Source organism: Equus przewalskii, chromosome 8 (assembly GCF_037783145.1).
Source record: "Equus przewalskii isolate Varuska chromosome 8, EquPr2, whole genome shotgun sequence".
Taxonomy (NCBI): Eukaryota; Metazoa; Chordata; class Mammalia; order Perissodactyla; family Equidae; genus Equus; species Equus przewalskii.
This window is the reverse complement of record NC_091838.1, coordinates 74,323,533-74,338,493: the sequence shown is the minus strand read 5'-3', so window position 1 is coordinate 74,338,493 and position 14,961 is coordinate 74,323,533. Positions and strand designations below refer to the sequence as shown.

General features: G+C 35.5%; 1 protein-coding gene across 13 annotated transcripts in view; it reads right to left on the bottom strand.

Annotated features, from left to right (window-relative positions):
• The window catches only part of EFR3A (EFR3 homolog A), a 103,748-nt gene that overhangs the window by 23,294 nt on the left and 65,493 nt on the right, over positions 1-14,961 (bottom strand). For all 13 annotated transcript variants that reach the window (XR_011543523.1, XR_011543525.1, XR_011543524.1 and 10 more), the window contains 8 exons: positions 14,608-14,722; positions 13,380-13,431; positions 11,141-11,313; positions 10,597-10,672; positions 6,294-6,455; positions 5,513-5,644; positions 3,762-3,829; positions 2,669-2,796 (listed from right to left, as the gene is read on the bottom strand). Coding sequence is in view for 10 of the 13 variants with exons in the window: in XM_008515527.2 (XP_008513749.1) it covers positions 2,669-2,796; positions 3,762-3,829; positions 5,513-5,644; positions 6,294-6,455; positions 10,597-10,672; positions 11,141-11,313; positions 13,380-13,431; positions 14,608-14,722 (906 nt within the window). In the remaining 3 variants the exon portion in view is untranslated. The remainder of the gene's footprint in view (positions 1-2,668; positions 2,797-3,761; positions 3,830-5,512; positions 5,645-6,293; positions 6,456-10,596; positions 10,673-11,140; positions 11,314-13,379; positions 13,432-14,607; positions 14,723-14,961) is intronic.

Below are 14,961 nucleotides of genomic sequence, written 5' to 3'. Positions count from 1 at the left end.
GTTCCAGCAAATCTGGACCAAATGCTCTCCCAGGTGCTGCCTGAGGGCCCTAAGCGTCTCTGATCACAGCCTTTAAGGCATACTGCGACTGTCTGGCTATTCGTCTTGTTAGAGACAACTGTATAATGAATTAACTTCTTTCCTATGCATCTAAAATAAAACTGGTAAAGTGCCATCTTGGGAGAACTGAAAAATAGTCACTCAAATCATCTGTGTTTTGTGGTTCAGATGAGGAACCCAGCTAAAAAAGACTGTAAGCTTTGTGAAAGTAGGGAGCTCTATCTCGTTCATTCTTGCTTTTGTCTGCACAGCAGCCGACAGTGTAAGTACTCAGTGAACACTTCAATAATTGTATAAGCTTACTGAGGCCACTGGCACCTCTGCATGATCCAGCTGAGGGGTATTACTGTATCCCTTTACAGAGGAGCATTTAGCACATGCCTAGACACATCCTATTCACTCAAATTCTAGGCTGATTTGAGATAAAAGAAAAATATAATAATCAGCTGACATCTACCGACAACTTACTGTAGGTCAGGCATGAATAGTTCTTAGGCAGAACACTCTTCTTTCTCTAGACCCAGTTATCATTGCATTTCAAGCATTCCTCTGTCTTCCCCACTAGATTTTAATCCTTGAGGTTAGGGACTGCATCTTAACATTTTTCTATCCTTCAAAGTCATATCAGTGCCTGATAAATAGTAGGCACTCAGTAAAGGCTTGTGGAATAAAGGAAAAACTCAATCTAGATCAATACAGATGACTGAACAATCTTTGAACACATGAAAAATAGCAAAATCAAATTATTAAGCACCTACCTGAAGAGGTGAGACAGTGATGTTACCTAATCAAAATATTTAATTTCAGCCTCTCTACCTCATTTTTAAAGAAAGATAATACTATCTTCCTCACCAATTTTAAGGATTAAATGAGAAAATGAATACAAGAGCCTATCACAGTGCCTGCACACAGTTAGTGCATAATAAACAGCAGCTACTATTCGGGTGATGATGGGTGTATGCACGATACACAACAAACTAAATATATTTTGCTTTTTCTTTTAATACATTGTTCTTAAATTTCTTAATTTTTAAGATGACTGATACAGCAAAAGAAAAATTTAATAACCGATTGATTGTCCCCTAAATTGTCACTGTATCTTCTGACTCTTTCTGCATTAAGGCAGGACACACACGCCACAGGCTGGTTCTAAACTATCAACGTTTTTATAAATCAGAAAGGTCTTATTCAGACTGAGGGATTTCTATGCAGTCATATAATTAAGTATATACTGAAATATTCAGAATTCCTCCAGTCATAAAGAGGCATTAAGAAAAAGAATACATCTTTTTCAGGGGTGAGAGGAAATGAGGAAGAGCAAACCACCTTAAAAAAAAAAGTACCAGAATTTTCATTAAAAATTGTTAAGAGTTAAAGGAACGGGGTAAAAGGAAATAACAAGGGGTGAAAACAAACTACGGGTATGGCGAAGACAGAGCAAAATAATAACTGAACTTATAAGCATAGAAAATATACAGGCCACTGGCTCCATTTTCTAAAGGGCTAACTTTATGAAGCTATTTTCCTAGAGGACAGGCAAGGGAAGGGCAGGCCAAACCAACACTGGATTTACCTTTGTACTTGTGCCTGGGTTTATGAGGTTTTTTGCCTGAAGGAAAAAGAGCTAAATCCAAATTATAAGAATGAAATATTTTAAAAGTCTTTGAAAAAACTTATTTTAAATTACAAAGCTCTACTAATGTTTGATTCTTAGCACTTTTATTTCCCCAAGGAATTCATGGGAAATAAAATCTCCTATAGTCTGGAATTTCTTAAAAATTCAAAATAATCATTAACATCTCAGAATATTATGAACTATCATTGTAATAAATGTACATATTTTGGATCCATATTATAAAAAAGATAGGTATTTACAAAGACTGTGTTACTTCTAATGATTGATGAAAACCACCTAAGTGAAACCAAATAGTTCTCGTACTGAACAGAGGAATCCCCGAAGGAAGACCCAGTTCTTCCACCAAGTTTAATACTTATACAACCATCAAATGAAGAGGAAGGTAAAGGCAGAAAGTCTTCGATTTTTAGCTTTTAAAAAAAATTGAAGACACGACACCATGCAGTTTTGCCTTGGAACACAACAGAATTACTTCAGTCGATGAAAAGAACAGAAGGAAATACACAGTGCAGAGAGGAAAACATCCTTAACTTAAAAGTTTGTGGATTTCTTCACTCAGCAAATGATGTGTCCTCTTTCAAATGACAAAAGTTGCCTAATTCATTAAGCTCAATAAACACAAATCACTAAACAATTTTCACCAATTTCCATGAGTTAAATACAGTATTGATTAACGAGGAAAGATCTCACTTTGCTTCTTTGTCTAAAGTATATTATTAAGTATAATAATAACAACAACAATAATCACCTGAGGACTCCATCTGCTCATGATAAAATCACACATATTTCTTTAGAGATTTACTAACGGTTTTCAAGAGCAAACTTTTAAAAAAGAAGTAAACCCTATTAAGCATTTGAAAAGCTGTGCTATAGTAAGTCCACAAACAGCACTAATTTTCCTTGCTAACCAGGTCTGGACAAATTACTGAAGCACAATCCCTCGAGTAAGAGTTCAAATTAGCCTCCTCTCACCTGTTACTTGTGGTACGTACGGTACTGACAATCTCTCAACACTATAGCCACTTCCACCTAGGGACTCGGCAATCTTGTTGGTCAAAAAGTACAAATTTTTGTCATGCTTCTCTAAAGATTTTGGAAGCCTGTCAGGTTGATCAAAACAAAAGTCATTCAGTATTATTTAAATTACTGAGCAAAAATAAGTTAATATGCAAACATTCTAGATCAAAGCCTAAATATTATAAATATAAATGCAATTTAAACTGTAATTAGTAATAAAAAACGCAGCATATTTTAGGAGACTAATGTGAGCTCTTTAAAAACACATGATATGTGGTCCCATATATTAACCATGCTGATTCTTTACTCAATAACGTTCCAATGGTGAAGTGAGCCTTCCATTATTCTGTTGGCATTCACACATTAAAAGACGAGCAGGACTAAATTCAGCTTTAACTTTCATGCTAATTAAAAATCTACTGAGAGAGGAAAAGAAAAATGTAGCTCACTGATTGCTAATAAAAACTGTATTAGCCAGCTAAGTGATGGGAAGCACTGCCCAGTCAGATAAGGTTTTACTTCCCTTTCAAACTGCCTGATATTGTCTTAGCATTATGTTTTCAATATTAAATTGGTTTTACAGCCCAAAAGTTTGAATAATGTATTCTTCATATATATTTTTTTGTTTGGACAGCAAGAAGAATGCAGGGTATAACATTGATTTTCCTTAATAAATCCTTTCTCTCACAATTCTATGAGTATTGTTATTTATTACTAGAAGTCTTGAACAGGATATTGTATTCTCATAAAGGATATTCATTTATATAAGAGAACATGCTATATTTAAAAGATGTATCTCCACATTAAAAAAGAGTAAGATAAATATTTTTTCCATCAAAGACTACCACTGTGTGTGAGGCTACATTAATAATGTACAACAACTTTCACAGCAAGAGAAAGTTGAGTGAATTAAATGACAGAAACACAAAATGATGATTATTATAAATCACCAGAAAATTATTCTAACAATAGTTTATTCCCTTATAATCATCACTGATTGGTTTCTCAAGTCAGTGCCCCTTCCTTAAAATGTAAAGAATTAACATACATGCACTTATCTCTGAAAATATGCTCTGGGAGAAAATAAGGGGCTTCCATAGTTCGAATTTCAATAACCTGAAAAATATCCAAAAACAAAACAAAAATCAAAAACCTCACCTCTCAGGACCTTGCTATGAAAATTTAGAAAACTAAAAGAACAGAAACTAAACATTAAAAAGAAATACTATCACTTTATTTGGAATTCAAGCTATGTTTAGAGCCCAAATGCAGAGTTCAGTTTGTTTTCACACTTATTATTTTAAAAATTCAGCAGGTAAAAAGTCATAACAATAAAACAATACATGTAGTTAAAAACAATGATAAAGTTACGTTTGGTTAAACCCACTATAAAGGGATAAAAACACCTGTTTTCTCAGAGAAGTGGCACTGTTTGGAAACCCCTCTAGAAAGCGCAAGGCCCTCGGCATGCTCCCTCGCCACGCTCCTTCTGCAGCAGGTGCAGCAAGTCTCGATGCACTTGTGAGACTGGCTCCTCCACTCACCTGCGAGCAACTTCAATGGGGTACTCTGCTTTCATAATATTTCTACCTCTAATGGCAGCCATCAAATATTCACTCAAACATTTGTTTACCAAATAAATGAGTTTTATTTCTTAGAATGCATTAAACGGGCCAGCCCAGTGGCACAGCAGTTAAGTTGTCATGTTCCGCTTCAGCGGCCTGGGGTTGGCCGGTTAGGATCCCAGGTACAGACATGGCATCGCTTGGCACACCATGCTGTGGTAGGCGTCCCATATATAAAGTGCTGGAAGATGGGTACGGATGTTAGCTCAGGGCCAGTCTTCCTCAGCAAAAAGAGGAGGATTGGCAGCAGATGTTAGCTCAGGGCCAATCGTCCTCAAAAAAAACCCAAAAAACAAAACAAGACAAAAAAAGAATGCATTAAAAACCTAAATTTTAGTACGGACTGAGAGATGTGCTTCCAATGTCATACAAATGAGGTTCTCCCTAACAAACATTTTCAAAGAATAAAAAGTACAGTAGATTTTTTCTGCCAGGTAAGTTAGGGGCTGGCTCTGTGGCCAAGTGGTTAAGTTCACGTGCTCCACTTCAGTGGCCCAGGGTTTTGCCGGTTCGGATCCTGGGTGCAGACCTGGCACTGCTCATCAGGCCACGCTGAGGCGGCGTCCCACACAGCACAATCAAAGGAACCTACAACTAGAATGTACAACTATGTACTGAGGGGCTTTAGGGAGAAGAAAAAAAAAACCCAGGAAGATTGGCAACAGATGTTAGCTCAGGGCCAATCTTTAAAAAAAAAAAGAAATGTATGTTAAATCAGGCAAGTAACTATTTAATGAGTTACTGCTGAGAAAAGTTCAATATAGTTGAATGATATAGGACAAATCTCTGAGAGGCACATTAATTATTCAATGTTTGAGAGCTGGCTCAAATAGATTGGTTTAAAACAATAACGACAACAAAAACAGCATAATGTAAGAAAATCTAGATACTAAGATTCATAATGGTTTAAAAAGAAAAAAATTATATATTCAAGCACATGAAGTATTCTGCAACAAAATCAGATATTCTACTCAACCACTACATGAAATATTCTAATAAAACAACAGGCATCAAAGAAAATATAAACACTGTAGTTTCAATTTAGTCACTGAATACTTTTATAAAATTATCTTAATTTGATACATGATCATCAAAATTAAAAATAATCATCACTGGAAGAAAATTAGCCATTTTTGTATAAAAATCAAGTTGAAGCACTTTTCTAAATACTTACCTTGCTAACATGCTGGCAAAATGCAGGGACAGCTATCATCTGACTCACAAAGTTGAGGTACGCAGCAACCAGTGCCATGATTCCACAACGATGGAACATTGGCAAATTATCCTCATTGATAATTGCGCTGTCCTTTAAGAAAAAACAAGCACAGCAGACAGATCAAAGTCTTATGCTCCATTAGTGTTTTCTCTATGACTACATTGAAAAACTGTAGGTAATGTGGAGTGCTAACAAAAATGTCACCTTATAAGAAGTTGTATTTAAAAATTCCAAAAGGGGCATAAATGCCCATTTATAGGAGAGTTAAATCTTTCAACTTAAATAGCTCTTCCTTAGGAAAGCCTTTGCTAAGGAAAAAAAGAAAAGTGTGTGTGTGTGTGTGTGTGTGTGTGTGTGTGTCTCTCTTATATATATGTCATATATATTCTCATTGCATGCTGTCTTTTTATTACCTAACACAAACTCTAATTAAACAACTACATCCATGTAACTATTACTCAGTGACTATCTTCTGCACTAGACTGAAAGTACGGGCACAGGGACCATGCAGTCTTCTTCATCACAGTATTCCCATGGCCTTCATTGATATTTAGCACATAGTCAATGCTCATTCAACACGGGAAAAGAATAAATGAATGTGATCACAGTCTTCAGTATTTTAGACTGAAAATTAGACACTGCCTTTTCAAAATTAACATCCTTGGATAAAGACAACAACACTTGAAATACGGTGTCTAATTTAAAAAAAGTTTTCTTCAGTGAAGTTATGAAAGCATACCTGTAAAGCAATGGCCAATCGAATAAGATCAATAACCACTTCTTCATTGGCCAATTCGATAGTTATAAGAGCAAGAGAAGTATAAAGTAGCTCATAGTTTTTTTGAACATTGTCTTCCTCTTTACAGCCCAAATATATGTGCCGATATAGCTGCTGCCCATTCTGAAAAGGGTAATGACAGAGGAAAAAGATAATTTTGCTTCAAAAGTAATAAAGGCAGATTTCACATGCATATAACCTCCTACAAAGTAGCTATCTTATTACATAATTTAACAGGAAAGAAAAATTTAAGCTGATAATCAGATGATCAAATTGTATTCCAATTATTAACATCAACAAATATACCAATATGTACCTTGAAACTAACATTAGAGTTGAAGAAGAAACCTTACATAAAAACAGCAAGTAAGAAATAGTTCTAGTGTAAACGATGAAATGGTTTTAGTAGTAATTTGAAAGACAACAGCAAATTATAGATTGATATGAGAAGAAACTGGAATGGGTGGCCGAGCTACGGCAGCCTCGGCAATGACAGAGGGCATCTGGCTGAGGGGCAGTGTACTCAGGCTTTCTCGTCTTAGGGAACCATCTCCTGGGAGGCGGGTCAGGAGCTGTGCAGGAAGGCGCATCTGCAGGTTCTGCTACACTTTGGGATGAAGTGACCCAAGGGAGTCTAAAGCCTATATATAGGGCAGAGGTTACAGAAACACCCTAGGGATTCCACAGAGTTTCCCTCTAAACCAAACTAACCTAAGTATGTTAATAAAGAACATAAAGCCTTCCTATCTAAAGCATTCCTGGGTATAGGTCCCTGCCAAGTAAGAGCTAAGAGAAGTAAGAGAGTGTTTCCCATTTCAAGTCACTATGTAGCAATGAACCCAACTTGCTGCACTGGTTCTCAACACTAACTGTAAGCTACGATCACTGGGAAACTTGAATGACCACCATGCTTCTACCTTCCCATTCCTCAGGACTGCCCACCGCAATAGGACTTAAGTAGTCAGTGGTAAAGCCCAAACATCAGTGTTTTTAAAGCTTAAAGCTCCCCAGGTGATCCTAATGTGCAGCCAGGGTTAAGAACACGGGGCCTACTCATTCGTATGTGGAAGGACTTTAGCTTAACACTCCAGGCCTGTTTCTCAGCAGGTTCATCTGCTTGACCCCCTCAGTGGGGGTAAGAACTGAGCAAGAGCAGCACAGTCTTCTGAAGCCAGCCTGTCCATAAAAGCATGCATTTTCCTCTGTTCTAACATGCACCATGGACCCATCCTGGTAAGGGGAGCCTGCAGCTTTTCAGTTGCACCAGTTAATGACTGGTTAAGTTTGCTTTGATCTGTGGTACAGTGTTGAGACTTTTTTTGGCTACAGATATAAAGCTATGCTCTCCTATCAGGTTCCTGTCTAATTCTGAAGCTGATATTTTGGTTTCCACCTTTCTGAATCCAGGGTGTCTGTCTCTCTCTCTCAAACGGTTCTATCCTTGGGTGTGTAAGCATCGTCTATGTACTGGGTTCTCTCACACTCGAGAGTATTCTTGAATCCTGTGGATCCTAAACATTAACAAACAGTAAAGTTGTACTTACCACGTGGGAGTTTAGGCTCTAGGTTCCGTAAGTAATTCGTATTTTTAAAAATTACCTACTACATAGCCACTATATTGGATTCAATTAAACTCTAACATGTATAACATATAGATATATACATGTATATACATAATATATATAACTTACGCTATAATAATATAAATAGGTATAATGACTTAAAAAAGTGGTTTGGCATTATCTAGAGAAATGGGAGTTATATACAGCATAATACATGTACAAGAATGTTTATAGCAGCACTGTTAATAACAACCCCAAATTAAAAGTAATCCAAATGTCTGCCAATAGGAGAATAGATAATTTATTGTATATTCGTGTCATGAAATACTAAAAAGCTATACATATGAATGAATTTTACCAAAATAGAGCTAAATGAAGGAAAGAAAACATAAAAGAATATATAATGCGTATGGTTCCTGTAACACAAAATACAAAAACTGGCAAACCTATTCTGTATTATTTAGGGATATATAGATGTAGACTTAGGTGGTAAAACTATAAAAAGGAAAAAAGCAAAGAGTCAATTTTTACAAAAGTAAGAGCAGTGATTACTGTCTGGAGACGATGGAGCTATAAACAAGACGGGCGTCTGGGACGCTTCTGGTTACACTGTTTACTTTAAAGTCATTAAAATAATAATGCCTGTATAGTCTATATTTCACAATAAAAAGCGCTTTTTGTCCACAGAATTCCTTGAATTGATAAAACATGAACATGAGCGCTCTCACATGGTAACCTTCCGTCTGGAGGACAGCCCTCAGCCCTAGGAGAGCAGCCTGGGAGGTGGGGCTCTAGACACTGAATATGAACAGCTGCTTTCTCTGTCTGGAAGGATAGCTTCATTAGGAAGTTATCATCACACCCTCCCAATGTAAACTGTAAGGGTTTCCTGCCCGGGGACAGTTTCCCAAACTTAGCCCCAATATCGAAGACATCCCTAAAACACTCAGAGTGGCCTTAGGCTGGGCAGTAATCTGAGCCACAGCTGCCTGAACACGCAATGCTGGCAGCGAAAATGCCAAAGGTTCTGTCCATGCGAAAGTAAGATTCTCTTATCCAAAGGGCAGTCCATCAGCCCCTGGCTATAGAACCCCAACTTTTTTTCCTTAGGTCTTTGCTGAAATTTCCGTAAGTTGCCAGTGAAAGCTGCATATGAAAACCAAATAACATTTTGACTGATAAAATAAATTGGAAGGTAAATGAAAAAGGGTGCCCAATTATAAAAATAAAATCTGATAAAAGAAAAAATGTCAACAGGTTGCTCCTAAAGAAAAATATCCTAAAAGGAATGGTTTATACTAATGATAACTAATACTTAGCCAGGTAAATTATTTTAAATTATAAAATAGAAGGCTAACTAACTCAGAGAACAGTTTACGGATTCAAAATTTAACATGGAATAATAGTCTCATATTTCAGTTAAATTGTAGCCTTTCAAATTGGTTGGCTAGCAAAATTAAGCACAGAGAAGGATTATCTCTATCACCGTCATATCAGATAAAAATAACATGCAGTCCCAACGTTCAGGATTGCTTAATGTCATCATATAAAATCAAAAACCAAAAGATTGAGTTATCAATGAGTTTCCAAAATTCATTTTATGAATCACAATTGACAGTTTCTCAGTTATGGGGCACAACTTCTTTCTTTAACTGGGTGATATAAAAAAATACTGAAAAAGTAAAAGTTCGAAAGAATTAATATCTTTGTTCTATTTATTAGCCACTTTTTGCATATACAATATAGCCAAACTCAAAGAAATATTTTTATTCACATTTTGGAACCGTGATATTCTGTAAATTATCTTTCAAAGGAAGTTTTTGACTGTGAGCCTATCAACTTGAAACACAGCAGTTAACAGTAACGGACAGGGACAGCAAAGTAAAAGACGGTGACAGGGAGGAAGCTCGCAGCCAGAACACGCATTATAGACATCTGCACCCCTCTTCCTATGGGCTCTGTCTGCCGTTCCCTGCGCCTCTAAAGATCAGGGGGCACTCATCTACCAAGACAGGGATGATCTTGAGGCCAGTTAGCATGTGTGTCAGGGTTACTGTTGTATCTCGCAATGCCAAGCTCACTGTCTGGCAAACACCAGGTGCTCAAGCTTTGGATGAAGAATAAGTGCACAGAAAGTTTACTCAATATGCTAAATAACTTTAGGTGCCAGGATTTTCTAAAGTCAGTCATTTGCCAACAGAGCTACAAAATTGAAGTGATCATAATGAAAATCTAGCTAAATGCCACTTATAAGAGCAGAGATCCCACCTCATGTTTACATCCCAAACAGTGCACAGAACAATGCCTAATACAGAGTAAACACACTACTTATTCAACGGTGATAAGTATTTTTAAAAACTTCAAGCTGTCTCCTAAAGAGCCATTAAAATTGGAGTCAGCATGGGTGTTTGGGGTGGGGAGGAGTGCAGGGCAGAAATTAGAGGGAGACATTTTACTCAAAGGAAGAAGTTCAGCACTCTTACAGCACGGTCCAGCAATCCGCTGCTTAAACACAGCCTGGAGGAGACACCATTAGGAATGCTGAAACAACGTGACGGAGGCTGAGAACAGTGGCTTGAGATTTTCAACTCCAAAATTCTATGGCTTCATTTTAAGGTCACAGATCACTATAAAACTACCTAACAACTCAAATGGCTATAACTTATAGTATGCATTATTTTTTAGAAGATAAACTTACTTACCTTTTTCATGAAACTTGTGTCTTGTCTACAAATTTTTTCTCTTTTTATCTTTAGATCAGCTACATCTGGTATTATTCTAGAGACAACCAATATATCATTTTTAATGAATAGCATATTTAGTTATAATATCATGTCTTATATGGCAAATCATAGTTAGAAGTTCGAACTATGTAACCCTCACTTCAATGAGCATTTTAAATAGGCATATAATATAATGACACTACTGAGTTACCAAGTTTAATTAAGGGGAACTGCATAAAGCAATCCTGACTCCTAATGTCATTCCTAAATTTAAAGCAAAACCAAAATAAAATTCATGTAACTAGTGATTACTGGTAGATGAAATCTATGAAAGTACATTAAAAGAGCTCCAAGCATTTGCTATATTAAACTATATTACTAGTTGTCTTGATATCAATTAAATAAAACTCTGGATTAATAAAACTTGAAAGTCCTGGATTAAAAAAAAATCACAATACTTAAATACATTAATGTAGAAATTTTAAAACATTATCATTAAGCCTATTTCAATATGACACATTACCTGATCCCTCGAAGCTTTGCCCTATTGTCATGGCGATCCATGAGATTATGCATTACTTCCAAGACTAACTGTCTCAGTTCGTAGTCTTCCATTAGGGATGGTGATAATAAAGGATCCAGAAAAGACCCAGGCAGGGCAGTAACAATCGTCTTTGCTTTATATCCAGAGGTTACCTGATAATAGGAAGAAAAAACGAAACAGAAAACCTTTGTCATGAGTCCTTCTTTGGTAAAATTCTCAAATTACTTTACAAGAATCATAAACTAAGGGAAACAGGAAGTATGGAGATAAGCCCAAAGGAAAAACAAAAAAGTAATTTTTAAGGTAATGAGGATTTACTGAATTTACAAAAACATCATTCATAAAGAGAATAAAATTAGTGGCATACATTTACCACATGCCAGGCATGAATCTAAGCAATATATATGTATTAACTTTATCCTCACAACATCCCTGTGAGGTAGGCATTAGTGTATCCCCATTTCACAAAAGAAAATTGAGGCTCAGAGAGGTTAAAAATATTTGGAATAGCGAGGCCGGCCCCATAGCCGAGTGGTTAAGTTCACGTGCTCCACTTCAGCAGCCCAGGGTTTCCCGGTTCAGATCCTGGGCACAGACCTAGCACCGCTTATCAGGCCATGCTGACGCGGCGTCCCACATGGCACAACTAGAAGGATCTACAACTAGAATATACAACGATGTACTGGGGGTCTTTGGGGAGAAAGGAAAAAAAAGAAGATTGGCAACAGATGTTACCTCAGGGCCAATCTTTAAAAAAAAAAAGGACTATATGGGATAGGTAGTCAACACTAAATGGACACAAGAAGATTAGGCAGCAAAGAGTACAGGTAAAACCTGAAAACTTTTAATTTAAACTTGCAAATTATTCTTTTATTTTAAAGTAAGCAATTTATGATAATAGGAATACATTTTCATTTTGGAAAGCTATATTTTATTAATTGACTTGAATTTTATGAGTCCATTCCTATCTTCTAAATTTAAAGCTTTTAAAGAGCATATACATAAATGCTATTAAATATTTTAACCATACCACATAGACATTCATTCTGTTGACTATGTGGTACAATTAGGATTAGAGGCAAGATTATTTACTCAGGGAATTTGTTTAATGAAAAACTTAAGACCAAATTAAATTTCAGGTGGGTAATTTCAATTTCTATTCTGGATTACAAGCATATATGGAACATCTAACATTTATATTTGGGCACTTATTATTGGATGGAGGTGATTTTATAAGTGACCAGGAAAATTGGTGAGATAATTGCTATCCACCCAGAAAAATAAAAAATACATCCAGGTCTCACACCACATACAAAAATAATCTTCAGATGAAAGTTCTAGATGTAGAAAGCCAAATTTTAAAAACTTTCATAAGAAATATAAATAAATGTATTTATACCATCAGAGCAGGCAAGGAGCTCTTGAACAAGATACAAATAAAAAAGCACAAAACCTAGGAAAGGATTGATAAATCTGGCCATATTAGAATTTAAAAATTCTTTATGACAAGCAACCATAAACAGAATTAAATTGAAACCACACAAGATATTTCTGTACTTATCCCTAGGTATGAAGTATTTCTTTTAAAAAATAGGATCATGTACAATAAAGATTTCCAGGATAAATTTTAAAGATTATTAATTTGGAAAGGACACACATTCCAAACAACCAGCTCCTACCTTGTTCTTGGCATTATACTAAATTTCGTTGAATCAAAGATGAATATAACCGCTATAAATTAACAACAGGACGTCCCATTTTAGGTATGCTTTCCCTTTTCAGCTGCTTATACCTGACTTATTTTCCAAACAAGAAGCCATTATTTGGTCCGGATGTGAAAGAAACAGCATGATATGTAGAAAGAACATTGGATTTCAAGTCCAAGTTCTGTTCTCTAGCTCTGAGACCTTTGTGAACCTCCTCCACTCCTTTCCCTCAAAGTCTCGCAGCCTAGGCATCTTCATCAATAAAAGGGCAATACTTTCTGCCCTCTGTATGTTTCATCAATATGAAAATCAAACAAGATGATAGAAGGGAGGAATAAACAGTAAAAGTATAATAAAATAAAGGAAAATTAAAAGCATAACATTTAAGTACATAAATCACAGAAAAAACTAACCATAAATACTATCTGACTATATAAGAAAAAGCAGCTGATAACATGAAGCTATTCTTCAATAAATGAAGGTTAAGTGTGTTCTTCACTTAAATGTCTTACCATAAGTAAAGATCTCAGCAACATTATCTGAATCCGCCTGGTTCCCAAATCCCTAAAATATACAAAATACTGGTATTATTGTTTACTGATTTTAAAACTCTATTCATACTGGCTAAACAGATTTTATTTTCATAATAGCTAAAGTCATGGCTCACTTTAAACTCTAAAGTAAATTTCATATGAGTTAAAGTTATGTAAAGGGGCTGGCCTTGTGGCCGAGTGGTTAAGTTCCCGCATTCCGCTTTGGCGGCCCAGGGTTTCGCTGGTTCGGATCCTGGGCACATACATGGCACTGCTCTGCTCGTCAGGCCACACTGAGGCGGGCTCCCACATGCCACATGTAGAAGCACTCACAACTAAAATATACAACTATGAACTGTGGGGATTTGGGGAGAAAAAGCAGGAAAAAAAAAGAAGAAGACTGGCAACAGTTGTTAGCTCAGGTGCCAATCTTCAAATAAATAAAGTTGTATAAAAAAAAAAAACAAATTCAAACAAAAAAATTAAAACGTTATCGGCCCAGAAAGGAAACAGACCTATGCATGTGACATGAAAATTAAATCATATGAATACACAAACAACCCAAATTAAAAGATACTATAAATTGAAGAATATATTAAATAAATATCTATTTAACAGATAAAAACAGATGATTCAAGAAAGAATTAATAAATTGAAAAAGGATTATCTAATTAATGGTCAAAGAAATATAAATCAAATAAGGCTACCATTTCCTTATTAAATTAGCAAAACACAAAAATATTCACAAACTAAAGTTTTAGCATGCTGTAAAATCAAGTTGAATCTATAAAATAAAGGGGCCAAAACATAGGATCTTTAAAATCACTTTCAGTTCTAGAATCCTAGGAATAAGTCAACATTCCTGTTGCACGGACATTAGTTTTTAAAATTTTTACAGAAAACTTGAAACTTTATGCTAAATATGTACCTATATTAGACAATGCCTAGGCTAAGCACCTTCCACCTGGTCAACATAAAACAGAAAATTTGAAAATTTATGATATATACTGAAAACTGATTCTAAAAGCATGCAATATTGATTTAATTACTTAGCATTCTAGTGCCATAAAAATACTACTTTCCGTAGGACTCATTACTAATGATTAAAATATATATATATTTTCTAGATTTCTTTAAGATGGAATTTAATCCAAGACTAAGTTTTGAATTTACAGTTTGAGAACTTAGGAAAACCACATATGCATACCCTAGTTGACTGATATCCAAGGTATGGGTGGACGTTCCAAAAACAGGTACTTTCCCCATGATGAACATCATGATTTCTGACCTCTGATAATCTGGCAGGTTACTTCCAAAAAATCCTATAAAAATATTACGATAAATTTTACAAATTGAAAAGTTTATTTTTCCATATAATACAAAGTTACATTTTTAACTAAAACTTTCAACATGTAGTAAAACATATCTTTCAGCCACATATAACTCTAATGACATTATAAGTTATCTAAAATCATCTAATCATACACAATATAAGATGTATAAAACGGACTAGCAGATAAAGTAGTAAACGTCTGAAAGTCTTTGGCACATAGTTGACAGA